This window comes from Eubalaena glacialis, chromosome 10 (assembly GCF_028564815.1).
Source record: "Eubalaena glacialis isolate mEubGla1 chromosome 10, mEubGla1.1.hap2.+ XY, whole genome shotgun sequence".
Classification (NCBI taxonomy): domain Eukaryota; kingdom Metazoa; phylum Chordata; class Mammalia; order Artiodactyla; family Balaenidae; genus Eubalaena; species Eubalaena glacialis.
Genome location: NC_083725.1, coordinates 117,109,888 through 117,137,075, shown reverse-complemented (window position 1 = coordinate 117,137,075; position 27,188 = coordinate 117,109,888). Strand labels below are relative to the sequence as shown.

General features: G+C 61.1%; 5 protein-coding genes across 7 annotated transcripts; 3 read left to right on the top strand and 2 right to left on the bottom strand.

Annotated features, from left to right (window-relative positions):
* Positions 1 to 1,533: 1,533 nt before the first annotated feature.
* CABP4 (calcium binding protein 4) lies at positions 1,534 to 4,346 on the bottom strand. Its single transcript, XM_061203842.1, has 6 exons — positions 3,990 to 4,346; positions 3,566 to 3,596; positions 3,342 to 3,485; positions 2,172 to 2,281; positions 1,675 to 1,822; positions 1,534 to 1,562 (listed from the first exon to the last, which is right to left on the bottom strand). The coding sequence occupies exons 1-6, from the start codon at positions 4,344 to 4,346 to the stop codon at positions 1,534 to 1,536; spliced, it is 819 nt and encodes a 272-aa protein (XP_061059825.1).
* A 2,123-nt stretch (positions 4,347 to 6,469) lies between these two features.
* GPR152 (G protein-coupled receptor 152) lies at positions 6,470 to 7,855 on the top strand. Its single transcript, XM_061203841.1, has one exon. It carries the CDS (start codon positions 6,470 to 6,472, stop codon positions 7,853 to 7,855), a length of 1,386 nt encoding a protein of 461 aa, XP_061059824.1.
* A 4,580-nt stretch (positions 7,856 to 12,435) lies between these two features.
* Positions 12,436 to 17,861, top strand: CORO1B (coronin 1B). The gene is made up of 11 exons (XM_061202155.1): positions 12,436 to 12,501; positions 13,309 to 13,508; positions 13,908 to 14,030; positions 14,135 to 14,264; positions 14,431 to 14,612; positions 14,701 to 14,820; positions 15,516 to 15,620; positions 15,702 to 15,847; positions 16,047 to 16,104; positions 16,935 to 17,213; positions 17,386 to 17,861. The coding sequence occupies exons 2-11, from the start codon at positions 13,311 to 13,313 to the stop codon at positions 17,509 to 17,511; spliced, it is 1,467 nt and encodes a 488-aa protein (XP_061058138.1). The 5' UTR covers positions 12,436 to 12,501; positions 13,309 to 13,310; the 3' UTR covers positions 17,512 to 17,861.
* An 87-nt stretch (positions 17,862 to 17,948) lies between these two features.
* Positions 17,949 to 20,270, top strand: PTPRCAP (protein tyrosine phosphatase receptor type C associated protein). Its single transcript, XM_061202156.1, has 2 exons — positions 17,949 to 18,236; positions 19,419 to 20,270. The coding sequence occupies exons 1-2, from the start codon at positions 18,234 to 18,236 to the stop codon at positions 20,031 to 20,033; spliced, it is 618 nt and encodes a 205-aa protein (XP_061058139.1). The 5' UTR covers positions 17,949 to 18,233; the 3' UTR covers positions 20,034 to 20,270.
* Positions 20,271 to 20,380: 110 nt separating this feature from the next.
* RPS6KB2 (ribosomal protein S6 kinase B2) lies at positions 20,381 to 26,028 on the bottom strand. Of its 3 annotated transcripts, none has more exons than XM_061202151.1 (15): positions 25,880 to 26,028; positions 25,471 to 25,685; positions 25,254 to 25,374; positions 24,838 to 24,906; positions 24,167 to 24,314; positions 23,037 to 23,094; positions 22,805 to 22,905; positions 22,636 to 22,726; positions 22,461 to 22,551; positions 22,236 to 22,343; positions 21,629 to 21,691; positions 21,408 to 21,485; positions 21,217 to 21,324; positions 21,005 to 21,117; positions 20,381 to 20,804 (listed from the first exon to the last, which is right to left on the bottom strand). In XM_061202151.1, the coding sequence occupies exons 1-15, from the start codon at positions 25,955 to 25,957 to the stop codon at positions 20,612 to 20,614; spliced, it is 1,635 nt and encodes a 544-aa protein (XP_061058134.1). In that variant the 5' UTR covers positions 25,958 to 26,028; the 3' UTR covers positions 20,381 to 20,611. The 3 variants fall into 3 exon arrangements, with proteins under 3 accessions (XP_061058134.1, XP_061058135.1, XP_061058137.1); XM_061202152.1 differs by having other exon boundaries at positions 21,217 to 21,321; XM_061202154.1 differs by having other exon boundaries at positions 25,471 to 25,511.
* Positions 26,029 to 27,188: the final 1,160 nt, after the last annotated feature.

Genomic DNA, 27,188 nt, shown 5'->3' with positions numbered 1-27,188 from the left:
CAGTAGTTGTGGCGCACGGGCTTAGTTGCTCCACAGCATGTGAGATCTTCCTGGACCAGGGATTGAACCCGTGTCCCCTACATTGGCAGGCAGATTCTTAACCACTGTGCCACCAGGGAAGTCCCTCTTTGTGGAAGTCTTTATGGAAGTTTTTCAATGATCATCTCTTTAAATATTGCCTCATGCCTGTTCTCTATATTTTCTTCTTCTGAGACTCCTAATGACTTTTAACTACTCTTTAATATTTTCTGTCTTTCATTCCTCAATGCCACCTTATGGGTGATTTCTCATATATAGCTTCCAGTTTATAAATCTTTTCTTAAATTGTGTCCAATATGCTGTTTACTCTACCCCTTGATTTTTTTTCATTCCAATGGCTATATCCTCTAGTCTTAGAAGTTCTTTTGGGTTATTTTTTTAAATCTTTCTGTTCTGTTTTCGTACCATCCTGTTACTGATAACAGTCTCCTTTCTTTTACCTCAGTTTTTTCTCTTTGTTTGTTTGTTTTTGCATTTCCTTAATGGCCTCTTTTACATTGTTTTATGATTTACACTTTGGGTGCTGACTCTTCCGTTTACTGCATCTGCCTAGTCTCCCTCATGGTGATTTGTTTCCTTATGTGATTTGTAATTTTTTGTCATGAGTTCATCTTCAGAAGTGACGGGGTTGTTTGGGTTTTTTTTAAGTCCTATGTGCCCTGGGTTGAAAGAGTGCCTTTCTCAGCAGTCTTTTCCTGTTTCTTCTGCTTTGCACACCACAGAGATAGACTGCACTCCTGCTTGACGTGCAGACCTGAGTTGCAGGTTCACTGGGGTAACTTTTTCCACTCAAGGTCCTGAACATCTGTACCTCGTCACTTTCTCAGGCTGGTGGGTGGAGGTATATTTTGGTCGCCTTTTCAAGAACAGGGTAGCCCGTTGAGACGCTGGATTGTACTGACGTCATGTCCTGCTCCCCAGCCTCTTACAGGTCTTTTGTCCCTCCTGGGTGTCAGAGCCCCGGCTCCTGAACCTCTCCACCTCTGAAGCCCCCGTGGCATCTGCTCCTTCCCACCACCCAGCTTTGGGTTCTCTCTTTGTCTTTGGTACCCGGGGTCATCCCTCTCTTTCACGTTCAGCTTTAAATAAAAGCAAAACCCAAAACATTTCCACATATAAAGAGTGGGAGGTGTCCAGCCACCTTCTCAATTCACCATGTTACCAGAACCAACCCCTACACTGCCCCGTCTTTGAATGCTGCCAGTGCCAGGGAGCTCCCTACCTCCCAAGGGGCTGGAGAGATTCAAATCTTGCTCACACTGGGGAATGATGGGCGGTTGAGGGCAGGCTTCCTCCAGGCAGCTCGGGTGGAAGGGAGGTGAGGATGAGGGGGGGCAGGTGACATCACAAGCCAACTCTCCAGCCAGAGGTTATCAGGAGCAGAAGCCTGGGGCTGCTGGGTTTCTTTCATCCTGGGGCCTTGTAGGGCGGGTGTGCAGCATGAACCTTGCTGGCGTCTGGGGCCAGAGGGGCAGCAGTCTCCCTCCTGGAGCCTCAGTGGGTAGAAAGCATCATCACAAACTCTGCGGGGGAGAAGGGGCAGCGCTTGGGCCAGTCCAGGTCAGCCACGCCAGGAGGCACTGAGCTCAGCCTGGGAGCCGGAGGGATGGGCATTTGTCTCGGTAGGAGACTCACCATCGAAGTCTACGGTGCCGTCCCCATTGAGGTCCACTTCTCGGAGCATCTCGTGCAGCTCAGGACCCACCAGTGGCTCCCCCAGCAGAGCCGGTGCTGCCTGTCGCAGCTCTGCCACCGTGATTCGCCCATCCCTGTCCCTGTCAAACTGGGATTCCAGCAGGGCTCAGCCCTTCCTACCCAAAGCTGCCTCTGCCTGTACCCGCCTCCACCTTGCCACATCCTGTGCCTGGACGCCCACACCTTCGTCCGTCCACACGCTCTTCCTCCTCCCAGGCTGAGGCCGTGAGCTCCCTGCCCCAGGAGGTCTCCCTGGGTGGACCCCCAGCTGGGAGTGAGCCAAACCCTCTCCGACCCCTCCCCAGCCCTAGTCCCACCAGCTGCAGGGCTCGGGGCCTCCAGAGGCTGAGGCTCCCAGTCTCCCCTGGCCTCCTGGGGGGAGGCCAGTAAGGATGCCGCCCAGCCACCCACCCACCGCCCATCTGGACGCTCCACACCTCGCGGAAGGCGATGCGCAGCTCCCGCATCCCCAGCATGTGCGCCGTCTCCTCCCTCAGCTTCGGGCCCATCATCTCCACAAACTCCTCGAAGTCCACGCGGCCACCCACTGCGGACCCAGAAAGAGGGTCACAGTGGTGAGGGCTGGGGTCCGAGGAGGGGCGTCACAAGGGCCAGCCCCTCCCCGGCTCTGCATCCAGGAAGGACACCAGTGTCCACATCCCTGGGCAGGGGTGGGGGAGGTAGGGGACTACAGCCCGGGTCTCCGATGGGGGCAAAGTGCTCAGGTGCTCTCAGTGAAGCACCGGGTGTGAGGGAAAGAGACCAGGCTGTGCAACCAGACAGGCCCCAGGTTCAAAGCCTCCTGGCTCTGCCACTGATGGTGTGGCCTTGGGTGACTTACTGAGCCTCCCTCCTCATCCGGGGACAGGGTGCTGATGGGGCTGGGGTTCATGGCTGTAAAGTGCCAGAACCCCACAGGCGGCAGCAAAGACCCCTAAGAAGCATCCCCAGGTTGTCCCTGGATTCTAAGATGCCGTCAATCATAAAAAGCACCAATTGTCAACTAACAGCTTTGGGGAAAAGAAAGAAGCATGACACGAAAATATTCACATCAATTGTAAGTCACATCCCATTTAGAAAACTGTAAAGAAAAAGCAAATGCAGGAGTCCTGGGATGAAAGGAATCTGATATTTGACGAATCGGCTAATGCTAATCACACAAGGGCAGCCCATCAGACATTTAATCGCAAGGAATGGCCAGGGTTCTGTCACGCTCAGCCTCACAGAACCTCAGGAGGCTCTCTTCAGGAGCCTCGGGAGAGTCAGAGAGAGAGAGACAGAGACAGCCCTGGTGGCTGGTACCAGCGCAGACCACTTTACCTCAGTCAGAGACAGGGGTCCTCGACCTGAGCCCCAAGGGGCTCTCTTGGGTCACCCGGTGCCTTCCTTGTCACCCTCGACCCCTGTGCCTGGGGCCCAGTGTCAAACTGTCCTGGAAACTGTCACCCCCTCACGCCACCGTCACCGGGACCTCAGCCCACAGCCGCCTCCCACCACCTCTCGTTCCCCTGAACCACGAGGCCGGGAGAGGACCCGGGCTGCAAAGCCAGGTGGCTCGGCCTCCCCGCCCCTCCCCGCCCCCAAGGCAGGTGGGGTCAAGCACTGACTTCGCATCTTGACATGCTGGGAGACCTCGATGAGCTCCATCTCCGTGGGCATGTAGCCCAGTGTCCGCATGCACTCGCCCAGGTCCCGGTAGCCGATGTAGCCATCGCTGTCCGTGTCAAACTCCTCGAAGGCAGCCTGAAGCTCTGCAGGGGAGGGAAGTCAGGCGCAGGCAGCCAGGCTCTGGGACACCTCCCACCCGCCGCTGCCACCAAGGGCCACTCACCATCCAGCTCCTCGGGGCCCAGCTCGCGGTCCTGCAGGGGCATAGTCCAGCATGTCCCTGGGGCCGGCCAGGGCTCTGGCCGTCCTTCCTCCTCCAACCCCAGCCCACGCTGGCCTGGGCAGGGCCCATCCCACAAGGGCAGGAGAAGGCAGCTGAAGTCCCGCGGGCCCCAGGAGAAGAGATGACCCCCTTCCTGCTCCTGGGGCCCCACGCTGCCACAGATCCCTGGGTTTGGGGTCTAGCTCCGCCCACTGCCCAGGCCACCCCCAAACTGCAGAAACTCTACCCCCTCAGCCCAGGCTCCTGAGTCTGGAGCGGAAACTGGAGGAGGCCTGAGCATAAGGGGCAGGGTGGGCTGCGCCTGAGCCCATGAGTCCCCATCCTCACCCCCAGGCCCCCCGGCCCTGCCCCAGCCCCACCTGACCTTCCCAAAGACGCGGTTGAGCAGGGGCCCGTATGTCCTCTGAGCAGGATCGTGCTGGGGGGCAGGACGACGCCGGTGGGACTGGCGACGAGAGGCTGGCCCCTCCTGCCCGTCTCCAGTCCCGGAGGGGTTCTTGCTGCTCCCCAGGGCCTCGGGGCCCCGCGTGAGGGTCTGCTCCCCAGAGCTGCCAGTGCCCTTCCGGGACCCTCGGAGCCCCTTCGCCCTCTTGCTGCTCCTCCTCCTGGTCAAGGCGAGCCCCTCAGCACCGCTACTGGAAGCCATGACCCCCACAGGGGGCTTCCGGGGTCCGGGGGGCGGGTCTGGGCCATGCTGCCCCCTCACCTGCTCTGTGGCCATGCGGAGAGGGGTGACAGGGCTCAGAGGTGCAGGACCAGCGTGCACTCCTGCCTCTCCGGACCCATAAAGCTGCTTATGCACCCCCAGCCTGAGAGCTGATGGCCAGGGATCGGGCCCTGAGGGGGATTAGGGTAAGTGAGGCAGGCAGCCCAGGCCCTAATCCCAGCCCTCTGCCTGGGGGTGGCCAAGGCGGAGCCAGATGGGTCAGGGGAATCATCCTCAGCAGCACAGCGTGCCAGGGCATGTTGGCTGCCGTGAGCTTTGGGCGCCAGCTCTGCCGCTTATGAGCTGGGAGATCCAGCAAATTCACTTCTCGGAGCCTCAGTTGCCTCATCTATAAAACGGAGGCAATATTGCTGAAGCGTCAAAGTCAGCCCAGTTGTATGAGATAGGCAGGATTTAGCTAAGAGAGGACACGGAGAGGCATCTCAAGCAGGAGGAAGAGTGTGGGCAAAGGCTGGGAGGTGGGAAAGGAGAGGATGAGTTGCCCACCGCGGCCCCCACGTGGGCGACATCCTGGCCGGAGCAGAGGGTATGTGAAATTCAGGAAGAGAGGCCAGACCATAGAGGCCTTGAATCACAGATGATTGAGGGTCATGGGGGTGACCTCGGAGGAGGTGGACCCTGGGGGAACCCAGAGCCTGCCCTGAGCTGGAGGGGCCCAGGGCGAGGGGTTTCAGCCATCTGGCCCTGTCAGGAATAGGGGGGCCTGGCTGGTCACTTGGCCTTACTGGGCCGGGGTTAGGGTTTCCCGGCGAGCAGCCCCATGAATGATTGATGTCCTCCCAGCTTGGGTTTCACACCGGCCGCCTTAGTGCCGCCGGGCGCCATGCATCAGGCCCCGGCGTGGGGCCGTGCGGACGGCCGGACCTCTGGGGAGGCAGGCACGCCCTGCTCCTTCCAGCCAGCAGCCTGCACCTTACAGGTAAGCCAGGCCTCACCAGTCGGGCCCAAGGGGAGCCCAGGGCTCTGATCCAGTAGGGGCTGGAGCTTGCAGAGTGGGGTCTGCCTGAGTAAGGGCCCTGGAGGTGGGGAGACAAGCAGGCTAAAAGATCAAGTGGCTGGAGCCATGGGCCACGTGGCAGGATCCAGTCTTTTCTGGACATCTAGTTTCTCCACCCTCAGAGGGAACCACCCTCCCCCATCTAGGGAAGGTGGGGTGAGGGCAGCGAGCCTCTTGGGACCCAGCCACCCTCATCCTCATCACATGGCTGAGTCCCCTGCCCCCTTTTCTATTTAGTAGCCCCAGGGGACAAGTGGGGGCCACTCTTTGCCCCAGACTCCCTGTCCACCCTTGGATTCCTATGGGCCCAGGGGACCTGAGCCCTTCCTTCTTGGAATCTTTTTTCTTTTTTTGGCCGCACCACACGGCATGCGGGATCTTAGTTCCCCGACCAGGGATGGAACCCGTGCCCCCTGCAGTGGAAGCGTGGATTCTTAACCACTGGACCACCAGGGAAGTCCGAATCTTAAACATTTGAACCCTGGATACCGACTAAAAGGAGGCCGTGATGCTCTGACCAAGTGGGTTTTTTTGTTTTGGTTTGGTTTGGTTTTTGGGCCACGCCACGCAGCTTGAGGGATCTTAATTCCCCAACCAGGGATGAAAACGGGGCCCATGGCAGTGAAAGTGCGGAGTCCTAACCACTGGACTGCCAGAGAATTCCCAAGTGGTTTTTAGACTGTGTTCCCTGGAGCCCTAAGAGTGCTCTCCCTCCGTTATCCTGAGCACACAGTTTTAGTTCACATAGGGGTTCTGCTATAATATTTTACTTGAAATATATTTGAAAGCCTCTGGTTTGGACGCAGCGAGAACTCCGTGTAGCAGAACGGTTAGAGCCCTGGTGCCCACATTCCTGCCTCTGACCTTGGGCAAGTCACTGATCCTCTGAACCTTCCTCTCCTTACATGTAGAATGGATTGTATGAGGACTAGGTGAGGTCATCTGTTTCAAGTCCCTGGCAAAGGTTAACTACCCCAAAGGTGATGATGATGATGGCCCAGAGAGGGACAGCGACTTGCATGGAGATGCACAGCATCCTCTCTCTTCTTTTCAGTCATTCGTGCCTTCATTGATTCACCAGGCACCCACTCCACGTCCAGTGGGACACTGGGGACCTCAGATGGACACTGCTATGGAAGTCAACCTGGGTGCCGCTGGCCACGGGCCCCGCACAGAGCTCGACAATGAGGACTACCCTCAGGGTGGCTGGGACACGGTCTTCCTGGTGGCCCTCCTGCTCCTGGGGCTGCCAGCCAACGGGCTCATGGCATGGCTGGCCGGCTCGCAGGCCCGGCAGGGAGCGGGCACGCGGCTCGCCCTGCTCCTGCTCAGCCTGGCCCTCTCTGACTTTTTGTTCCTGGCGGCAGCCGCCTTCCAGATCCTGGAGATCCAGCATGGAGGGCACTGGCCACTGGGGACGGCCGCCTGCCGCTTCTACTACTTCCTGTGGGGTGTGTCCTACTCCTCCGGCCTCTTCCTGCTGACAGCCCTCAGCCTGGACCGCTGCCTGCTTGCGCTGTGCCCTCGTTGGTACCCTGGGCACCGCCCAGCCCGCCTGCCCCTCTGGGTCTGTGCCGGGGTCTGGGTGCTGGCCACCCTCTTCAGTGCGCCCTGGCTGGTCTTCCCCGAGGCCGCCGTCTGGTGGTACGATCTGGTCATCTGCCTGGATTTCTGGGACAGTGAGGAGCTGCCGCTGCGGATGCTCGAGATCCTGGGGGGGTTCCTGCCTTTCCTCCTGCTGCTTGTCTGCCACGTGCTCACCCAGGCTGCCACCTGCAGAACCTGCCGCCACCAGCCCGGGTCCACGGCCTGCCGAGGCTTTGCCCGCGTGGCCAAGACCATCTTGTCAGCCTATGTGGTCCTGAGGCTGCCCTACCAGCTGGCGCAGCTGCTGTACCTGGCCTTCCTGTGGGACATCTACCCCGGCTACCTGCTCTGGGAGGCCCTGGTCTACTCTGACTACCTGATCCTGCTCGACAGCTGCCTCAGTCCCTTCCTCTGCCTCCTGGCCAGTGCCGACCTCCGGGCCCTGCTGCACGCCGTGCTCTCCTCCTTCGCCGCAGCTCTCTGTGAGGAGCGGCCGGGCAGCTTCACTCCAGCTGAGCCGCAGACCCAAGCAGACTCCGGGGATCAGACTCTGCCAGGGCCAGTGGCTGAGGCCCAGCCCCAGGTGAACCCCACAGCCCAGCCGCTGTTGGAGTCCGTGGCCCAGCCACAGTCAGACTCTCTGGTCCAGCCTCAGCTGAACCCCGGGGCCCAGCCCCAGGAGAACCACGGGGCCCAGCGCCAGCTGGATGCTGGGGCCCAGCCACAGGCAAGCCCTGAGGCCCAGCCCCCTGGACCCCCGGCCAGCTCAGCCCCCAGCCCCTGTGACGAAGCCTCCTCTGCCCCCTCCACGGATTCCACCCCAGAGGCCCCTGTGAACCCGGCCGAACCTGCTGCCTCCGAGGGAGAAAGCCCCAGCAGCGCCCCCCAAGAGGAGGCCCCGGGTGCAGGCCCCACGTGACAGTCTGGGAAAGCCAGGGCCGCCAGGGCAGCAGAAGAGCTGGGGAGACAGAGGAACCAGCCGGTCAGAGGACGACGGCTGCCGTGGAGGAAGTCCTCATGGAAAACCCCAGCGAGGCCCTTGGCCTGGCAGACAGCAACACGAAGCAGCCAAAAGTCCCGGACAGTCTGTTGTGAGCGTCATGTCTCTGCCCGGATCCCAGCAAGCTCCTCCGTGCTTGGCCCACACATGGTGGTCCAACAGTCCCCTGAGCTACCACAGCTGATGGTGCCCTGCCGGGCTCTGCCCTCCGATGCCCCCCAGACCCCACGGACAGTCTCCCCTTAGCCTCCGTCCTGCAGGAGAAAGACTGGCAGGGTGACTTCTCCAGGCTTGATCTGACCTCCCCTGATCCTTCCCTCCCTGCCCTCCTTCCCGTCCCAACCTCTAACCTGGATACGAGGAGCCGAAGAGGAAGTCCCTGCAGAGAAGGGAGCCATTCTTCAGGAGCCCAGGGTCTTAGGAGCCCACAAGCTGGCCTGGCATGGCCAAGCCCTCTCTGCCAGCCCCCTGCCCCCAACAGGCAGTGGGGCTGGGGCAGGACTTCCTCAGCAAGGTGGTGGGCGCAGAGGCGAGAGCTAGCAAGCCTGGATTCAAATCCGGCGCTGGGTGACTCTGGACAAGCTGATTCACCCTCTGAGCTCCTGTTTCATCTGGCATTGTGAGGACTAAATGAGAAAGTGTGCAAGGTGCCTGGCGGGAACTGGCACACAGTAGGGGCTCAGTGAACAGGTGCTCTTCCTTCATGGACATCCAAGGATGTCCCTGCAGGGGCTGGGGATGGATTGGAGGAGGTGCCACCTGGCCTGAGCATCTGGGATCCTGTGAACTTCGGGGCAGATCATGGTGCCCATGACCAGCTCTGGGCTGCAGACACCCAGGTGGCCTGAGAGAGCATGGGCCCGCCTCCGTGCCTCGGGCAGCTCCAGGGGACTTCAAGGTCTGCTACGTTTAAGGGTTCGAGTGTTCACCTGCCCATCCCCCACCATGGAGGAGGTGCAGAGTGCCCTGGTCCTGCCTCAGCCTGAGCCCCTTCTATACACTCAGCCCAGATGCAGAGATGGGAAGATGTCCAAGCAGAGAACTCTGGGGACCAGTGGCTCCAGAGATAGCACAGGCTCCTTGGAGGTCACACGGTGTCTCTAGGGCAGAGCCAACCTCCTCCCTTTTAAGCTGCAGACACTGCTAGAAAAACTAGGAAGTGCTGAAGGTCTATTTTCAGACCCCCCCACGCCACTTCCTTTTCACACCCATCACTCTCTACTGGCACTCACCCCACCCAATCCCCAGGGTTCCAAAATCATGAACCCTTTCCCCTTTCACCCCCCCACCCCCCAACCCTTTCCCATTAGCTCAGCGTTGTGACCTTTAGAAGCTGAGAGATGCCCTTACCAGTAGGTGTAAATGACAATGACATTTTACGTACTACCCTTCCCAGGGGTGCTTGCTGTATAGGCAGACTAAAGTGGTGCAGTCAGATTTGGATTCTGGTTCCCAGGTCTCTCTTTGCCTCAGTTTTCTCCTCTGTAAAATGGGGTGATAACATTCCCTTTGCAAGTGTGGCTGTTGTGATCATTAACCAAATCCGGGGATGGAAGCATGCTGGGTGGTGGTGTTGCTGATACCAGCAGCATAATCATAGCATTTCCTGCAATTGTGGGCACCGAGGCTGGTGGGAGAGATTTCTGGACAGGCACAAATTGGTTGAATTCATTCATTCAGCAAATATTTATTGAGCACTTGTTAGGTGCTTTTTCAGCCAGCCTTCCATTTTGGGTGGGGTTAGCACATGGCCTCTAGTGCCCCTCAGAGGTTGTTTGAATCCTGGTTCTCCACAGCTCACCAGCTGTGTGATCTTCAGCAAGGCTCTTGGCCTCTTTGAGACTCAGTTTCCTCATCTGTAAAATGGGGATCATAATAATGGTTCCATTTTCTAAGAGTGTTAATCCCTGTGAAGTGCTCGGATCCTTGCCTGGCACACAGTGCTTAATAATTGTTAGCCACTAATTCGATTATGCCAGTGGACACCCCCAGGTCTCACTCAGGTCTGGGACAGCACTGACCCCCCAGAGCCCACGTGGCAGCATCCTGCCCACCAGGCATTGCCTCCCCACCCCGCCCCACCACACAGCCTCCTCCTCCACTTTCCAAATGCTTTCACACTCCCCACCCCATTGGACTGTACACTTCCTGAGGGCAGGGTCTGGACTGATGTCCCCCTTGCAGAGTGCCCCTCTTCCTTCTCCCAGGTAGGGATCCTGAAGCTTTTTCACATGGCAGGCAGATCAGGGACTAAATCCTCAGTGCCAGCCACCTGCCTTCAACTCTGGTCCATACTCTTAACACCCCCTCTTGGGGGACCTCCCTGGCGGTCCAGTGGTTAAGACTCCGCGCTTCCACTGCAGGGGGTGTGGGTTCGATCCCTGGTTGGGGAACTAAGATCCCACATGCCACGCGGTGTGTGGCCAAAAGAAAAAAAAGATGCTACTAACCCTACCTCTTGGAGAGTGGGCCAGCCCCACCTCCAAGGTCCCAGAAGGGAACCCCACTCATAATGGGTACTTGCCATCCAGGAGAAAGAGCAGTGCCATGAAGGGTTTTGTGAGAGAAAGAGGAGTTCTCCTCCCGGCCCACAGAGGAGGGTTTTGTATCGGAGGAAACATGCACACCCAAGGCCAGAGAGGATGAAGGGAGGGCTTACCCCCCACATTCCACAGCCCTTCCCCTCACCCCTAACTCACTCCATGGGGCTGGGCTCCTGTTGCCCTCTGGAAGATTCATCCCTTCTACAGGTGAGAGACACACTTCCCTCTCCTTCATAGGCACCAGACATTGAGAGCTGTGAATATGAACATTTTTCAATTCCACATTCAGGGCTGCCGTTCATTTATTCATTCAGTATACATTAATTGAACACATACTGTATGCTAGATCTTGTTCTAGGAACTGGGGATATGGTGGGAAACAAGGCAAAGTGCAATCCTCAATTTGCGGATGTCCTAGCGGGACAAGGCAGACAAAAAGCAAATACACAAATAATTAGGGAATTCCCTGGTGGTCCAGTGGTTAGGACTCTGAGCTGTCACTCCTGAGGGCACAGGTTCGATCCCTGGTTGGGGAACTAAGATCCCACAAGCTGTGCAGTGCAGCCAAAAATAAAAAATAAAGCAAATACACAAAATAATTATACAATATAACATAAGGTAGTGATTAAGAACGTACAAGGGGAACAAGTAAGGGCCAGAGAGTGATGGGTGAGGGGGATGGTCAGGGAGGGCCCCCAGAGGAGGTGACATTTGAGCAGAGACCTGGAGGAAGTGAGGGATGGAGCCTTTTCAAGATCTGGGGGAAGAGCTTCCAGATGGAGGGAACAGGATGTGCCAAAGCCCTGGGGTGGGAAGGGAGGTGGTGTATTTCAGGGATAAGGAGGGTCAGTGTCACTGGGCCACATGCAGAGAGGATGGAGGAAGGTAACAGGTGGGGGAGGGGGCAATGACGGTGGGTCATTGATGTGATGAAGGGCAAAGGGAGAGGGTTCAGGGTAGGGGATCTGGTGTGGGCTTTAGACAGACCCCTGGCTGTTGCCTGGGAGACACAACAGAGAGGGAAGCTTTGCGGCTGCATTTCCTCTTCCAAACCACCCACATTCTGGTCCTGGGCTGGAAGGATTGGCCTGTCCTAGGGGTTATGGAGCAGTGGGAAAAGCAAGGACTTTGGAGTCAAACAGAATGCCAGATTAGAGGGGGCAGATTCTGCCTGTGGGACCTACAGGGACACCTAAGCCTGCCAGGGTGGGATGGGGATGGGGTAGATCCAGGAGGCCAGCCTGTCTCAGGAGCTGGCCAGGAGGAGGGAGACATCTGTGGACAGACCTCCAGGCCTCGGTGGGAGATGGTTGAGGAAAGAAAGGAAGGTTTGAGGGGTCTGGAGGTCATGGTCCTACTTCTCTTTTTAATAAGGAGGCCAGGCAGGACCCAAAGGTGTTCACCGGGGAGAATGAGAGGGCGGGGCCTTCCACTCGCCCCCTAAAACACCACTGTTATATTTACATTGTACCAAGAGCACGTACCTTTGCAACCTGAGGCACGTGAATATATCGCCTGTCCGAGTAGATACTATATGTCAGAGTCGAGGTGGACTCAACCGGGAAGTATGCACTGAGGTGGGGGATTGGGAGGGCGGGCTCCACCCAACCCTGGCGACTCCTGAGGACGCCGACAGGAGGAGCAAGATGGGGAAGGGGTCCGGGTCTGCCGCCAGGCTGCCGCACTACGGCCCCATCCCCATCCCGGCCCCTGCCCCTTTGCCCCAGAGGGACCTGGGGGGCTGCGGGGCGGAGCTCTCTCAGGCCCCGCCCAGGCCCCGCCCCCGCGCCCCCTGAGGCTTCGGCCCCGCACTCCTCAGGCTCCGGCCTGCCAGGCAACAGCTCACAGCCTCCCGCCCCGCCCCTCCGCGCGTGACCTCGGCCCCGCCCCCTTGAGCCCCCGCCCCGCCCCCCGCCCCCCGCCCCTCTCTCCTCTGTCACTTCCTGATTCCCGCTTCCTGCTTCCCAGAGACTGGGATACGGAGCCACCCGAGGACAGTGCTGCAGCCTCCCGGCGTCCCTGGTGAGCGCGACGGGCCGGGGCTGGGGGCGCAGGCGGGGGGTTGGGCAGGACTTCGGGGGCAGAGCCTCAGGGGGCTGGGGTGGGGGTCGCGAGTCCGAGGAGCCCTTCCCCTCCGCGGCGCCCCACCCTCAGTCCCAACTCCCCCTGGCCGCTCAGCGTCTCCCCTGCCAGACCGGGATCCTTGAAGTTGGGCTCCTGCTTCACCTTGGACCCCGCTCTGAGGGCGCTCTGGGATGCTCTGTGGCTGGGAGCGGCGTCCCGACCCCCGCCCAGTCCTGCCAGGCCCCCTGGACCGGCTTGGGGCTCCCTGCACATTCCTGCAGGCACTGCACATTCCGTGGGACCCAGAACTGTGACCTAGCGCGGACGCACAACGGAGATCATTCCGGCCTCCTCTGTCTGTCCTCCCCATTACCCTGCTTCCAAATCCTGGGCAGGAAGGGGCCTGCTGGGAACTGACTAGGACCCACCAAGGAGCTAAGCTTGCACTGGCTCGGGCACCTCCCCCCTCCCCCACACGCATACCAGAGGCCGGGGAGAGGCCCTGGGTAGCGTCCAGCAGAGCCCCTCAGGACTCAGCAGTGGTTCTGCAGGAGGTCAATGCATTTCTGCCTTCAGATCCCCCCTTGGGGAGAGGCAGCCAGGTCTGCCCTGTGACCCTATCCTGTAACTTGGGAAACCGAGAGCCAGGCAGGTTATAAGGCCCAGGCGCCCTGTTGCATCCTCCCCACTCCCTTCGTGCAGCCCTGGGAGGCTTGGGGGTTGTTGGGATGGGCAGAGGCTGACCTATGCTTCTCAACCCTGCAGTCATGTTCCGCAAAGTGGTTCGGCAGAGCAAATTCCGACATGTGTTCGGGCAGCCTGTCAAGAATGACCAGTGCTATGAGGACATTCGAGTGTCCCGTGTCACCTGGGACAGCACCTTCTGCGCCGTCAACCCCAAGTTCCTGGCAGTGATTGTGGAGGCCAGCGGTGGAGGCGCCTTCCTGGTGCTCCCCCTAAGCAAGGTGGGCCCCAGCGGGGCTGGGAGGAGACTGGAGCCAGCTTGGTCGCATCTGCCAGGTCTCTCTGCGCACTTCACAACCCATAATTTGCCCATCCCCACACTGCCGGGCAGGTGTCGTAATCCATATTTACTGCCTGGGAGGTGTTAGCACAGATAGAGAAAGTCTGTTTTTTATTGCCACGGAGTCAGGGTCAGAGGCAACAAACATCTCCTGCTCACCTGGTGACACCTGTGAGGAAGAGGTGGGTCAGGAGGAGGCAGGGTGAGAGTCACATCTGGGCCACCTGTGGGCCAGGCCAACCACGTCATTCCTCGTCCACAGAGGGGAGGGCTGAAGTTCTGGGAGGGATGGAGCCTGGGCATCTTGGGTCCCCCTTGACGGCCCCCCTCATGCCTGCAGACCGGCCGCATTGACAAGGCCTACCCGACAGTGTGCGGACACACAGGACCTGTCCTGGACATTGACTGGTGTCCCCACAATGACGAAGTCATCGCCAGCGGCTCGGAGGACTGCACGGTCATGGTGAGGCATGGGGCTGTGATGGGGCGGGGGTCGCAGATGTGGCTCAAGGCTCCTGGCAGCGGGGCCAAGCAGGGGCCTCAGCTGCCCTCCCCACCCCTCCCCAGGTGTGGCAGATCCCGGAGAACGGGCTGGTCTCCCCGCTGACAGAGCCAGTGGTGGTGCTAGAGGGGCACACCAAGCGAGTGGGCATCATCACCTGGCACCCGACGGCCCGCAACGTGCTGCTCAGCGCAGGTCTGCACCGCCGCCCCCGCCCTGCCCCTTGATGCGCACAGCTCCGCAGCATCCCACACCCTCTGCCAGGCCCATCTGACACCCAGGAAGGTTGAGGCCCACGGAGGTCGAGTGCCGGGTCGGGTCCCAGCAGGGTGGTCAGAGCTGATGGCGCCCCGCCCGGCAGGCTGCGACAACGTGGTGCTCATCTGGAACGTGGGCACGGCGGAGGAGCTGTACCGCCTGGACAGCCTGCACCCCGACCTCATCTACAACGTCAGCTGGAACCGCAGCGGCAGTCTCTTCTGCACCGCGTGCAAGGACAAGAGCGTGCGCATCATTGACCCCCGCCGGGGAACCCTGGTGGCGGTACGTGGCCCTGGAGGGTGAGGATGGCCGCAGACTGGCTGAGGGGCTCTCCTGGGGCTCCACACTGACCGCTCCATCTCCCCGGCAGGAGCGGGAGAAGGCTCACGAGGGGGCCCGGCCCATGCGGGCCATCTTCCTGGCAGACGGCAAGGTGTTCACCACGGGCTTCAGCCGCATGAGCGAGCGGCAGCTGGCGCTCTGGGACCCAGTAAGTGGCCCGGCCGGCCCGAACGGGCAACCTCAAGACAGGCTCCACCCTGGGCGAGGAGGGCGGGGGTCACCTGGAGAGGCCTGTCGTTCCCAGGTTCTCAGCCTGGCACCTGAGGCACCCAGGACCTGGAGCCCTGCCAGCCTCTCCTCTCCCTGCCCCCTGCTCTCTGGCCTCCCCCACCGCCTCCACCTGCCTCCGTGTCTGCCCACAGTGTTCTTGCCCCCTGAAAGGCCCTTCCCTCCTTTGCTTGTCTGTTTCCACTCGGCTGTCCTTCGAGGCCCAGTGCAGAGGTCCCCTTCTCCAGGGAGGCTTCCAGCCTTTCCTGTGAAGTGCTCTGTCCCACAGGCTTAACCTTCTGTCTAGTGACCTCCAGGGACCCCTCTGAGACAGCAGCTAGTGCTGCCCGGCACCCCTGGCTCCCGCGTGGTGGGGACTTTCTCAGTACTTGCTTGGTGGCCTGGGGGTAGTCTGAAGGCCTGGAGTAGGCGGGGACAATGGGATCGTGGGAGTGGAGGGAGGGGAGCCAGGAGGGCCTGGCGGGGCTACACCGTATGGGCAAAGGGTGACAGTGGTAAGGGCAGTGCCAGCCGGCTTGTGAGGCTAGCTGGGGCCAGTCTCAGTGAGGGGTTAGGACAGTGAGGGGAGAGGGGAGGTTCTGACCTGGCCTGACTGCCCCTCAACCCATGTGCCAGGAAAACTTCAGGGAGCCCATGGCCCTGCAGGAGTTGGACTCTAGCAACGGGGCTCTGTTGCCCTTCTACGACCCTGACACCAACGTGGTCTACGTCTGCGGCAAGGTAGGGCTGGGCAGGGCTGGTGGGGACAGGGAAGAGACAGGCAGACCCAGGTGCTGACCCCTGCCCCCTCCCGCCCTGCAGGGTGACTCCAGCATCCGGTACTTTGAGATCACAGACGAGCCCCCCTACATCCACTTCCTGAACACGTTCATCAGCAAAGAGCCCCAGAGGGGCATGGGCAGCATGCCCAAGAGGGGCTTGGAGGTCAGCAAGTGCGAGATTGCCCGGTAAGAAGGTGGATGTAGGGGGCTGCTCAGGAGCAGGAACCGGCCCAGAGGGGCCCCGGGGTCAGGGGTCAGCCTGTGGGAGGGGCCAGGGTAAGGACTGGAAGGGGAGAGCAGAGGGGGCGGGGAGAGCAGAGGGGGCTGGGAGAGCTGGTAGGGGGCAGGTTCCACCCATGGGTCCTCCCTCCCCGCCCTTTCCCAGGTTCTACAAACTGCATGAGCGCAAGTGTGAGCCCATTGTCATGACTGTGCCACGAAAGGTAAGGCCACCTGGTTCCCTGCCCACCCACTCCCTTTCTAGCAGACAGACCACACAGGGGTGACCAAGGTGAGGCTTGTGAATGGGACATGGCCGAGTGTGGGTGTAGTCAGTGGGCTGGATAGATGCCAGCGTGCCCAGCCAGGGGCAGGCAGGGATGAGACACAGGGTGAACTGAGGCCTCGCTCTGCATGAGCCACAGGAGACAGATACTGGGCAGCCTTAGAGGTCTCCCTGTAGGAGGCAAGGCAGGACCAACAGCATGGCTGGGGCAGGGCCTGCAATGAGGGGTGGGTAGTAAGCCAGGCGAAGGCACAGAGGTGGGAATGGAAAGAGGAACGGGGAGTCTGGCTGCAGTGGAGGCTCCCGTGAGGTGGGGATTCGGCCACATGTGGCTCCGCCTCAGAGCCCCAGCTGAGAGCCTTGAACGTGCTTCATTTCTCTCCAGCCAGTGTTTACTGAGGGCACAGGGTAGCGAGCCAGGCACGTCCAGGGAGCAGAGCTGAGGACGAGTTTGACGGGGCCAGCCCCAGGAACTAACTGTCCACAGGGTACAGACGTGGCTCCCAGAGTCCCACAAAGCCACGTAGCTGGCCCCTGCTTGGGAAGGTAGGGGGAATCTTCAGAGGGAGCTGTTGGTGGTGTCCAGAGGGAAGTGAAAGAACAGATTTGAGCTTTAGAAAGGTCACTAGGGGTCAGGCCATGGGAAGATGGGTTGACAGGGTGCAAGCCTGGAGGCCAGGAGAGTGTTGAGGAGGTGGCCACTCAGGGTCCAGACGAGAGGACCCTGCGGGTGGGCCCCAGCTGACCCAGACCTCCCCCCCCGCCCAGTCGGACCTCTTCCAGGATGATCTGTACCCCGACACAGCTGGGCCTGAGGCGGCCCTGGAGGCAGAGGAGTGGGTGAGCGGGCGGGATGCCAACCCCATCCTCATCTCCCTGCGGGAAGCCTACGTGCCCAGCAAACAGCGGGACCTGAAGGTCAACCGGCGCAACGTGTTATCAGACAGCCGGCCCGCCGTGGCCCCTGGCTCCCCCCGCCCGGGGGCCTCCACGCCTGCTGCCTTCACCAGTATTGCCGCCCCTGGCGGCAGTCTTGCCGGAGCCAGGGTAGGTGCCCCTCAGCTCAGGGTGGTGTTGGGAAGCCCAGGTGTTGCCCAGGTCTGCTGTGCCTGCCTGAACCACTCACTGCCCCTCTCTGGGCCTCAGGCCCCTCTGCCTGATAGAAGATTTGGGGAGGGCTGCAGCTCCGAAACCCCTGCCCCCGCTCATGTCCCTGCAGGAGGCTGGGAAGCTGGAGGAGGTGATGCAGGAGCTGCGAGCACTGAGAGCGCTGGTCAAGGAGCAGGGGGAACGCATCTGCCGCCTGGAGGAGCAGCTCGGCCGCATGGAAAATGGAGACGCCTAGACCTCAGGCCCAGTGGATGCCACTCCCCATTCACCTCCTCCTCCCACCCCTTTCTCACTCAGCCTCCGCTGGCAGGTCACACTGACTCCGGCTGGCTGCCCCTGCCCCCGCTGACGGTTTCTGGGGCAGGTTCAGGGACCAGTCCACACCCTGACCCATCCTGTGGGCCTAGGCTGGAGCCACTGCCTGGCTTTGGTCATTATTACTGGGGAGGATTTTTGTACCCAGGAGAGCTCCTACTCTGAGGGACCATCTCCCTCACCCCCACCCAGCCCCCCTGCTCCCTCCCCTGAGGAAGCAGGAGGGATGGGCTCTATATTTTCATTCCAAATAAAATTCTCTTTCTAAAAGCCAGGTTTGCCCTTCTGCTGCAAGGGTGGGACTGGGAAAGGAAGTCTGGACCCCTGGGGACATAGGGCGCCCCCATGGATCATAAATGTGGGAAAGGTCTGGGGGACCGTGAGCATCCCCCGCCCCGCCCCCCATAGCCCCAGCCTGGCCCGGGGAGAGGCCGGTGAGGATCTGGTGTGGATCAGGGTGGCTCTGAGAGGGGCAGGGGTGGGCGACGAGGGTCCCGTCGCAGGGAGGGCTGAGCGGGGTGTTGTGGGCAGGAAGCGGAAGCGCCGAGTTAACCCCAGGTGCGTCGAGAGCGCAAGCTCATTTCTCGCTCCACACAGCCAGGGCTGGAGGTGGGCGCCCAGCGCTGAGAGGCCAGCAGACCGATGGTGAGTGTGGAGTCTGCTGGGTCCTTGGGGTGGGGGCCACAGGAGGTCAGGGCTGGAATGTCTAGGCCCCGGGAGCTAAGGAAGGACCCCCCGCGGGCCCAGGGGCAGGAGCAGCCGGGCAGGGGGCAGAGGCTGGGCCTTCCTCTCACCTCGCGTCAGACCTGGGCCTCCCTCAAGATTCAGGGGGTGGCCCCCCAGTGCCCCACTCCATGCTCGACCCCCCTTCAAGACCCCCAGGTGGACTCTTAACCTACTCTGCTCGGGAGCTGGGACTCGGCACGGCCTCTACTCGCATCCCTGGAGCCTGGGCAGACAGTGTGGGGTGGGGGAAGGCTTGCTCGCATCTCGGTACCCCTCCCCCCGCGCACCCCCCCACCTGCCTTGTTCCGACCGCAGGCTTCCTCTGGCAGCTGCACCCGCCTCCCCCAGCCCCTGGCCCTGCGAGGCCCGAGGCCCCAGGGACAGAGAGTTGAACGGAAATGCTGCAGCTGGGGCAGTCCCCGTGGCTGGGAGGGAGAAAGAGGGGTCTCAGTGACCCCCATCCTGGGACCTGGCCAAATGGAGGCTACACGGTTGCCTCGGGCTCGGTCCCCCCATCCTGGGCCTCAGGAAGAGCCAGCTCCAACACCAGCCTTGCAGGTGCCTTCCTTCCCTTCCATCCCCTCCTCCCGGGGGCAGAGTCTTTACAGATATTTCTTGAGCACCTACTCTGCGCTAGAAATTGTTTAGGTGCTTAAGCCAAAAAGATCCCCGTCTTGCTGGGGAGAAGATAAAAGAATAAGCATACTAAACAGGCAGAGTCATCTCCTGTGTCGGGGAGGGGGTAGGAGGGTAAAGCAGGGCTGGGCTGCGGGGATGAACGTCAGGGTAGTAATCCAGGCCAGCTGAGGCTGCGCTGAGGTGCCTTGAGCCAGGGTGAGCAGGGAGCCATGTGGCTCTCGGGGGGGATGGAGCATTCCAGACAGAAGGAACAGCCGGTGCACAGGCCCCAGGCGGGAGCCGGCTTATGCGGTGCAGTGGGAGAGAGGGAGGCGAGAGGGAGGAGGACGCATCGCTGGCGGACATCACAGAGCCAGGAGAGGCCTTACTGACTAAGGACTTGGGCTTTTCTGCTTGACTGTCCCCGTCTTACCCAAGAGGCAACCAACCCCAGACAGTGAGCCCCTTCCTGTCTCCCCACAGGACCTGCCCTGCGTCCTAGGGCTCTGGGCACTGCTGGCCCTGCCAGGGGTCCTGGGCTCAGGCGGCGGCGCCAAGGACAGCCCGGGCTCCAGCTCCTCGGTCACCGTCGTCCTGCTGCTGCTGCTGCTGCTACTGCTGGCCGCTGGCCTGGCGCTGGCCTGGCGCCGCCTGAGCCGGGACTCGGGGGGCTACTACCACCCGGCCCGCCTGGGCGCCGCGCTGTGGGGCCGCACTCGCCGCCTGCTCTGGGCCAGCCCGCCAGGCCGCTGGCTCCGGGCTGAGCTGGGGTCGCCAGAGGAGGACACGGAGCGGCAGGAGGACGAGCAGGACGCGGAAGATGACTACGACCTGGGTGGTGGCCACGGGGAGCGTGAACCCCAGGGAGGGGCGCAGCGTGGAGAGGGGTCCAGCCCACAGCAGGCCCTGGAGCCGGCCGAGGAAGCCTATGACGATGACGCCGGAGGGGGCCTGGGCCTCGGCTCCCAGGGGCCGGTGGGCTCAAGGGGCAGCGCCGAGGCCCTGCTGAGTGACCTGCACGCCTTCGCTGGCAGCGCAGCCTGGGACGACAGCACTAGGGCAGCTGGGGGCCAGGGCCTCCACGTCACCGCACTGTAGGAGCCAGCCCTGGTGCCCCATCCCGGTCACTGCGCCTCTGCTTCCCGAGCTGCCATGGCTGGACACAGCCTGCCCTGGGCTCGCGTCACCCACACCCCCGCTTGGAGAGCCTCAGACAGTCACTCCCCGCCACGAGTTCTAGTCCCCAAGTCTGTGTATCCCTGGCCCCTCCAGGAAGGCCATCCGTCCCCAGGGGCACTGGGCAGCCATCTGAAATAAAACCCCTCCGGCCCCGCCGCCGTTCTGTGGTCCTGTCAAGGCCCCTCCCATCCCTTAGCAGGGATTCCTCCCGGCACGACCCCACCCGCCCCTGCCCCAGAAGGCCAAAGGAGAAGCCAGGTCAGTGCCATGATTGAATACTTTAATAATCCAAGAGCACAGCTCAACTGCGGGAGGCCAGGGGGGCAGCCCCCCTCGACTGGCAGCCGTAGTCTGCAGTCCTTCGTGTTCATGATTCAGGGGCACGGCCACCCCCAGCAGAGACACACTCACGCACACTCGCTCCTGTACCCCTAGGCACAGCCCCAGGTCTCTGGAACTGGCCCGGGGTCCCGCTGCCCTCATCTCCACCCACCCTCTTAGCGCCCAGGGCGCCCACGGCCTTTCTTGGACTTCTTGGTCCCTGAGGGGGGTCGGATGGGGAGGGGGGCAGTGCTCGAGGGCGGCGGTGGCGGCAGCGGCGGCAGCAGGAGAGGGGGTAGAGGGGGCTCCGGGGGCTCTGGTGGGCCGGGGCTGGGCCGGAATCCCTCAAAGGGCGAGAACTTCAGGGGGCTGCAGGGGAAACCAAGGCAGAGTCAGCATTTACTGGCACGGGGCCAGGATGCAGTCAAGTGCCCACCCAGGCAGCCCCTGCCATAGAAGTCCCCGTGGTAGACGGAGAAACAGAGGCTGAGGCTGGTTCAGAGACGGCCAAGGCAGCCCTGGGGTTGACGGCAGAGCCAAAGCTAGAATGGGCCCCCGCCCCACGGTACCTGATGGGGGTCCAGGGGCTGCTGTGGAGGCGCCTGGGGGAGCGCAGCTTGGGCTGGAAGGAGAAGCCCTCCTTGATGCTGTCCAGGACGGAGGGCGCCACGTACGTGAAGCCCTAGGGGGCAGAGGCGGGGCCAGGCGATGCTCAGGGTCCACCGCTCCTTGGCCACACCCCTGCCCGTGTCCCCCTAACCCTCAGGCCCCCAGACCTCACCAGGAAGGCCTGGTTGGCGCTCTCGCTGAGGGCCGTGTCGTCTGGACTGTCCACCGGCGTCTGCCTCGTGAAGTGGGAGTCAAACTGGCTCACGTCCTCCTCCGACTGCTGTGGGCACCCCGGGGGGAGAGTCAGGGGTGTCCAGGACAGGGCCCTCCACCCGCCCCCAGGCCAGTGGGACCTCCACTCACCAGGGAGGGCCGGAAAGGGGGGTCCACGCGGCGGGCCAGGAGGTCGTCCCAATTAACGTGCCGGAAGAAGGGGTGCCTCTGTGGGCAGAGTGCCCCCAAACGTGCCAACATTTCACCCTCCGTGGCTCCCTCAGAAACTCTCTCTGCCCTAGAGCCCTGCCCCCTGCACCCAGACACCCTTGGGGGCTCAGCCCTGCCCCTCGTAATGGTCCCAGACCCACCTGCACATCAGCGGCGTCCCCGGGGCCACCCCCGATACGTTGGCTGGGATTCCGCTTCAGAAACTGCAGGACAAGGGCAGGGGGTGAGGGTCTCAGGCAGAGGTACCAATTGTTTCCGAGTGGCCCCAGGGGGTGGGGAAAGGTGAGAAAGGGGTCGTGGCTCGCGGTGGGGGCCTTGGAGTGTGGTCTCCACCTACTGACACCCTCAGGATTTCCAAGGTTTGGTGCCATGGCCCCTTCTCCACAAAGCCTTTGCTGGCATCACCCCAGGGCACATTCGTGGGGATCCAACTCACAATCTGGGTGGGGTGCCTAGCCTCCCACTTTGATCCCCAGTGACCGACTTTTTGAGGAGAGCGGCCAGTGCGTGGCGCAGGTCTCGCTGATGAGGACTCGGACTAGGGACCTGTCCACGGTCGGCAGCCGGTCTGCGGCAGAGCTGACGTCTCACACCTCGCAGCCGGTGCTCCTCATCCCAAAGGCACATCGTACAGGTGGGGGAAGGGGAGTGGGGAGCTCCAGCAGCCCTGGCCCAGGGAGACTCAGGAGCCCATGCGGGGCCTGGGAGAAGAGACGGGGGCCGGACCAAGGGCAGGAGGGAGCCCACCTTCTTGACGAGGTCCCGGGCATCCGGGGTGAGGTAGGCGGGCAGCTCCAGCTTCCCTCTGATGATCTTGTCCATGGTTTTCTTCCGGTTCTCTGCAGTGAAGGGTGGCTGGAGAAGGCAGAGGGTGAGAGGAGCCTTGCGGGCCTCCCACCGGGCCCGCCCCTGCCCCGGGAGGGGGCCCTCCTCCCGCCCCCATGCCCACCCTCCCGAGGAGGCTGGACTTGCCGATCCAGTGAGCATGTCGTACATCAGGGCCCCCAAGCTCCACCAGTCCACCGCCCGGTTGTGGCCACTGCGCACCAGAATCTCAGGGGCCCTGGGGGCCAGGTGGAACCATCAGTCAGGCCGAGCCCTGCCTGGCTGTCCGCCCGACCCCTGGGCCCAGCCGGCTGCCGCTTACATGTACTCAATGGTGCCGCAGAAGGTGTGGGTGACGGCACCCTCGTGAATCGACTCCTTGCAGAGGCCGAAGTCCGTCAGTTTGATGTGACCTGAGGAAGAATGTTAGGGCGGGTCGGTCAGGACCCCAGGCCACCCCACAGGGCTCAGCCCTCCCCACACATGCGCACCCTGGCTGTTGAGCATGATGTTCTCAGGTTTGAGATCCCGGTAGATGATGCCTTGGGAGTGGAGATGGCCCAGGGCCAGTGTGATCTCTGACAGGTAGAAACTGCAGAGACAGGACAGGGTGAAGGCAAGGGCAGGGGGGTGGGGGTGGGGGTGGGGGGGGCGGTGGAGCCAGGCCCTGGCGGGGAGGGGTCCCTGGACCCCCTCAGGAGAGAGGCTGGAGGTAACACCCACCAGGCCGTGTCTTCCAGGAAGATGCCCTCTCGCTCCAGATGTGTGAAGAGCTCGCCGCCTGCGACACAAACATGTCAGCAGCTGTGTGCTGGGACCAAGCTCCTCTGCTTGCCGAGCCTTGGTTTCTTCTCGGGGAGAGTGGGGCTCGTAATTCCCGCCCTACCTGCCTCCCAGAGCTGCCGTGGGGACTCAATTCAATTCAGCAAACGTCTACCGACGCCTACTCGGTGCCTGGCCCTGTGCTGGGTGAAGCTGGGGACAGAGATGAAGAGACCCAGCCACTGCCCGCAGGACGCTCAGTCTAATGGGGAGACAGACACGCACACAGCCGCTCCAGTATGCCAGACTGAGGCAACGGCTCTGAGAGCCTAACCCAAAAAGCTTCACAGAGGAGACAGGAGGACACAGTTAACCCCAGTGTGAGGGGACAGAGAAAGTCCCTGGCAGCGGTGAGACTTAAAGGGGATGCAGAGATGGAGCGCAGGAAATGAAGCTCCCAGGGCTCATCGGGACAGATGGGGTCAGTGGGAAAAGCAGGCCCGGATCGCTTCGTGGCGAGCAGGGGACACCAGGCCAAGGAGGCCAGGCTTGATCCGGGCAGTTGCAGGGAGCCATGGAATCCTGAGTAGGAGTGTTGGGGGCCATCCCGTGCTCTGAGACGATGACCCTGGAAGTTGGTGGAAGAGACACTAGGAAGAGGGTGAGCTGGAGGCTTCGAGGCCAGTTAAGAAACAACTGTGACGCCTCCCCTCCACCCAAGAGAGTAGAGAGGATAGAGGACACTGCAGAGAATGAACCACCTGGATTGGCATCTGACTGGATGCAGGGCACACAGGAGAGAGGACCAGGACGTGAAGGGCTACTGGAAATGGACAAAACAACCCTCTGGACATCTATACAAACTCCCACCATTCCCATCCACCCCCAACACCGGTGAGGGATACAAGAGGCACTGGACAGACGTTTGCTGAATGAATGAATGAATGAATGAATGAACAAACGGACAGAGGGATGGATGAGGTGGGGCCCCCCTGGCCATTCTACATACCACATCTCTCCCAGCTCCCCCCAGAGCTCCCTGTGCTGGTTCCCCGGCCTTGCCCACACCCCGGATGGGCCCGCACTCATACCACTGAGGCACTCCAGGATGAGGTAGAGTTTGCCGCCAGTCTGGAAGGCATAGGCCAGTTCCACAATGAAGGGGTGCTTCACTGACTCTAGAATGTTCCGCTCAGCCCGCGTGTGTGCCGTGTCCTTGGCGTTGCGCACAATTTTGGCCTGCAGAGGCAGGGATCGGTTAGAAGGTGGGCCCCCAGGACTCCCTCAGTCCCTCCAGCCATTCTCTATCACCCCATTGTATTTCTCCATAATTCTTCGGCTATCAGCGACCATCCTTTCCAGGGACTGGTTTATCCTAGTAGCACGGTGTTTCTCGCCTCCGCACTCATGACATTTGGGGCAGATAATTCTTTGCTGTGGGGGGCTGTCTTTTGCATTGTAAGACCTTTAGCAGAATCCCTGGGCTCGACCCACTGGATGCCTGTGGCAGCCCCTCTCTACTCGTGACTCAGAAATGTACACCGACATTGCCAACATTGCCAGACGTTGCCTGGGAGGCAATACTGCCCATGGTTGAGAATTACTGCAAAACAATGTAATTGCTACTGACAGTAAACAAGCAAGTGCCCAAGATAGTGACCATCTCCTCCACCACGTTCACTGCTGTCTCCCAAAGGCCGGTGTAGTACATTGGGAATGGCAGCCACTGGGTGAGGATCTGTCGGCTGAACGAATGACTCACCTTCCTCAGGACTTTCATGGCATATATTCTGCCCACATTGGTGCCCTGCACCTTTCGCACCTGGAACACCTGCAGGGCAGGGGAGACAGGATCAACCTCCCTCTCCATATCCTATCTTCAAAAAGCCCTACCCTGAAGCTCTGGCACTGGGACCAAGAGGCCCACCCAAGAGCGGGGCGGTAAAGATTTCAAGTCCGATTCTAAGAGGATTTACAAGTCGAACTTTTTTTTCTTTTAACTTTTTGGCTGCGCGGCATGTGCGATCTTAGTTCCCTGACCAGGGATCGAATCCCCGGCCCCTGCATTGGAAGCACTGGACCGCCACAGAAGTCTCTATAAGTCTAATTTGTTTTGCGACCCTTTGGTGCAGCAAGACTGAGGCTGTGAGGCCAGTGAGGAAGGAGGAGGGCCGGTACCTTGCCATAGTTCCCCTTGCCCAGCACACGCAGCAGCTCAAAGCAGTGGGGCCCGATGCGCTCAGGGCCCGGGTTCACACTGCTCTCAGTCAGCTCCACCTCCTCATAGTGTCCCACAGGCCTGTGGACACAAGAAGTTAACGGGCGCAAGCTCCAGTGCTCCTCAGGTCCCCTTCCCCAGCCCATTCCCTCTTCCCCCAACACGACCCTCACTCACTCCAGGCCAGCCGCCCTCAACTCGGCAAGGGGACACACGTCCTGTGAGAAACCGAGGGGTAAGAGCCAAGGGAGGTGCCAGGCTCCCTCCCCGCAAGCTGGACTGCTTGGCCCAGGCGTGGAGATGGTGAGGAACGGGAGCTGGCAGGCGATGGGCCAGGACTGGGGAGGAGAGGCGAGGGCAGGAAAGGGAGACGCAGGGGAAGGGCTGGGGGCCTGCAAGACAGGTGGGGGTGAAGGTAGGGTCAGAGCCTAATAGTGGCCGGGATCTTAGACCGGGGTCTGCAGGAGAGGAGACCACTCTGGGGGCGGGGGGGGGAGGGGGGGCGCACGGGCCATCCCACCGCCTGGATGATGGGATCGAGCCGGGATCGAGCCGGGATCGAGCCGCGCCCGGGCGGACCACTCACCGCGGGGCTGAACTCTGGCTCGCCCTCGCCCTCGCTGCCTTCCTCCGTCTCCAGGTCCAGGTCAAACACCGCCGCCATGGCTGCGCCGGCCCCGCGGGCCCCCAGGCGCTTACCCAGCCGCGCTCTGACTGACAGGCCGGCCCGGGCCTTACGTCATCACTCCGCGACGGCGGCCTCGCGCGCCGATGACGCAAGAGGCTGCCCCTCCCGCGAGCCGGCGGCGAGAATAGTTGGCGTCCGTCACAAGGCATCTCGGGAATGGTAGTTCCTGAGTGCCGTGGTGCTAAAGCCCGCCGAACCTTCTTCCGCGGGCCCCTCAGTCTTCCCAGCACAGCTTCCCCCGGGGCGGCACAGGACAAGGGCCTCCTGGAAGCCGGCCATTTTGGTTCTGGGGCGACTTTGACTTTGGACGGGGCAGAGTCGAAGTGCATGCAGGTGTGAGTGTAAATGCAATTCCCAGCCCCGTTGGAGCCCTACGCTGCCAGGTTGGGTGGTGGCGAGAGGCGGGTCGAGTATAGCTCTCTGTTCGCCTCTGAAAGGGAGCCGGCTGCTGCATCACGGTCTCTAACGTGCCTCCCGCTCGAGGACCCGCAAGTCAGCATTTACTGCTCCGTGCTCAGCTCACTGCTGGGCTTTGTTGCCAGATTCCTGCCGGAAAGGGTTTGAGTCTCACGGATCCACCCGTAATTATGGGCTTGTGTTGTGCGTCAGACACACGAACTTGTGTTTGGTGACACTACAATAATGAACACACCAAATCTAGTCTGTGAGTTTAGATCTGGGGATGGATTCTTGTTGGATGGGACTCTGGGAGTGTGAACTGGGCCAGACCAGGCCTTGGATGAGTTCTGATTTTTGGAAGCTGTCTGGGTGTGCATTCCAGTTGGACAGGGGAGGCTAGATATGAGCTCAAATGGACAGAATTCAGGGTCTCCAGGCTGGAGGAGGGTTATCTGGTTGGGTGTGGCCCTCGTTGTAATTCCACCCTCGGGTTTGGGTCCTGGTGTAGATGCCCCTGGCAGGCCTCTCGCCAAAGGTCAACCCAGAGGCCTGGTCAGTGTGGCGGTTTATCCTTTGCTCTAGACGCTATGGGTATCCCCTAACTACCTCTCCCTCCCCCTTACCCATCCCCTGTCTACCTGAGCTTGAGAAGTGTTGGCCAAGTCGCAAGAACCTATCCCAGACTCTGGACGTTTCACTAGCCCATAAGCCTTTATTTGGAGAGGGACGCTTATGGAGCTGTCCACAGCTTCTGTGCAGCACAGAGGCAGAGTTCTTAAAGCAGCCTCCCCTGAATGAGGAAGGGAGT

Excerpts from the sequence above, each read along its gene's own strand:
- CABP4 (XM_061203842.1), bottom strand. The coding sequence starts at position 4,346 with ATGGCCACAGAGCAGGTGAGGGGGCAGCATGGCCCAGACCCGCCCCCC. Across the intron at positions 3,486-3,565 it reads GGGCCCCGAGGAGCTGGATG|AGCTTCAGGCTGCCTTCGAG; the intron begins GTGAGTGGCCCT and ends CCTCCCCTGCAG. Across the intron at positions 1,823-2,171 it reads TGCGCATCGCCTTCCGCGAG|TTTGACAGGGACAGGGATGG; the intron begins GTGTGGAGCGTC and ends CTGGAATCCCAG.
- CORO1B (XM_061202155.1), top strand. The coding sequence starts at position 13,311 with ATGTTCCGCAAAGTGGTTCGGCAGAGCAAATTCCGACATGTGTTCGGG. Across the intron at positions 15,848-16,046 it reads AGCAAGTGCGAGATTGCCCG|GTTCTACAAACTGCATGAGC; the intron begins GTAAGAAGGTGG and ends GCCCTTTCCCAG. Across the intron at positions 17,214-17,385 it reads GCAGTCTTGCCGGAGCCAGG|GAGGCTGGGAAGCTGGAGGA; the intron begins GTAGGTGCCCCT and ends ATGTCCCTGCAG.
- GPR152 (XM_061203841.1), top strand. The coding sequence starts at position 6,470 with ATGGACACTGCTATGGAAGTCAACCTGGGTGCCGCTGGCCACGGGCCC.
- RPS6KB2 (XM_061202151.1), bottom strand. The coding sequence starts at position 25,957 with ATGGCGGCGGTGTTTGACCTGGACCTGGAGACGGAGGAAGGCAGCGAG. Across the intron at positions 23,095-24,166 it reads CATCCTGGAGTGCCTCAGTG|GCGGCGAGCTCTTCACACAT; the intron begins GTATGAGTGCGG and ends TTTGTGTCGCAG. Across the intron at positions 22,344-22,460 it reads ACGACATGCTCACTGGATCG|CCACCCTTCACTGCAGAGAA; the intron begins GCAAGTCCAGCC and ends TGCCTTCTCCAG.